Raw genomic sequence first — 1,482 nt, 5'->3', positions numbered from 1 at the left:
AAACTTTGACCAGAAGCGCTTTATTAAATGCAACTATTTATGAACTCTTGGGAGCCCTGGAGCGCTTCTTCTGCACCACCACAGGCTTCTGACTCCTCAGGATGGCGCTAACGCGTCTCAGAGCAGCCTGGAAGACAGACAGAGCAGCAGTCATCTACTGAACAAGTGCATTAACTCCATAGTTGATTTGAATGAAACAGCATGCTTTCACTTTGGAGCCTTAAACCTCTTGTACATTACATGAGTGATTCTATAATTGCAGGTACATTTGGTGTCCGAAGTCATTCTTTTTTTTCTGCTTTTTTCAAATGGTTATATTTTTAATTATTTTAATACTGTGTTACTCATTGTTATGAATTACAAGATGTTATCTTGTAAATTATGTCCATAATTTAATATTTTTCGCAAAAAGTGTCTTAAATAGCTGAAAATCATGATTTCTTGTTGTCCGAATTAGTCAGTGCATTTTTTCCATCATGTATCATTGTGTAATAATTTTTTTTATTGTACTTTTCTTTGTAATATTTCATTCATTTTATTTATAAAAGCCATAAAGAGTCATTTATCTAATTCTACAACATAAAAAACAAACAAAAAAAAAAACTCTTATAAAATGTGTCCGTAAATCTTGCGTCAACTCTGTTACCGTACCATACTTCGCCTTTAAATTAGTGGAATTATCTCCCACAACTATGTAAGATACAGGAAATGATGTCACTTTCCCTCACTGTTAAGATCTGAAGTAGGGTGGTGACGGTGAGGAAATTTTCCCACCAGTTAATCGACGTGTGACAACACCGGTAATACTGGTATCACCGTTGGGGTTGGGGGGGGTGTCCAGCCGCCGCAATTTGGCGTCTGGCAATTGTTTGTTTGAGTTTTCCTACTTTTCCTCAGATTTCTTGGCTTTCAAATAGCTTGAAAAAGCGCAGTGCGCATTTTACTTTCACTTTCAAATTAGCGGCAATTCGACGTTGATTTAATTCAAGCAATAACAACGTCAAACTCGTAGAACTTTTATTAACAAAACGAATAAAAATACACCATATATGCCTAATAAAATAACAAATTACTTAGGCTACACAAAGTTTAAATAGGTATATAAAACTGAAAATCAGCAAACACTGTGGAACCAAATAAATCAGAAAAGAATGTTTAAAAAAAACTTCCAGTCAATAGGCTTTTCAAAATCTAAAATATTGCCAACAGGCGCCTTTGCATTTCCTTTCTAAACAATCTTCTGCCATCGTCTTGTCTTTCTCACCTCACTCTTGTCAGTCAGCTCGACTCACTCGCCGTTCGCGCACGGTTCGGCACGCTGCATTGAGCGTTTAGTTTTTAAAAGTGTCTGTCCTCTAACTGAACTAGGCTAAATGATTTTTGTTACTATAAAAAAACGACGGTGGGGGGCGGTGCCGCGGTAGGCAAATGACGTAACCGGTGTTGCGGCTTAACACCGGTATAACCGAAAACACCGTCTAT

The 1,482-nt window shown here is 37.3% G+C and overlaps 1 protein-coding gene across 2 annotated transcripts in view; it reads right to left on the bottom strand.

Moving 5' to 3' along the window:
- The window catches only part of LOC107737154 (60S ribosomal protein L28-like), a 5,627-nt gene continuing 4,145 nt past the window's right edge, over positions 1-1,482 (bottom strand). For both annotated transcript variants that reach the window (XM_016548589.1, XM_016548590.1), the window contains exon 5: positions 1-127. In XM_016548589.1, the coding sequence (XP_016404075.1) occupies positions 38-127 (90 nt within the window). In that variant the 3' untranslated portion in view covers positions 1-37. The remainder of the gene's footprint in view (positions 128-1,482) is intronic.

This window comes from Sinocyclocheilus rhinocerous, unplaced genomic scaffold (assembly GCF_001515625.1).
Source record: "Sinocyclocheilus rhinocerous isolate Xijiao unplaced genomic scaffold, SAMN03320098_v1.1 scaffold284, whole genome shotgun sequence".
Classification (NCBI taxonomy): domain Eukaryota; kingdom Metazoa; phylum Chordata; class Actinopteri; order Cypriniformes; family Cyprinidae; genus Sinocyclocheilus; species Sinocyclocheilus rhinocerous.
This window is presented reverse-complemented; position numbering and strand designations above follow the sequence as displayed.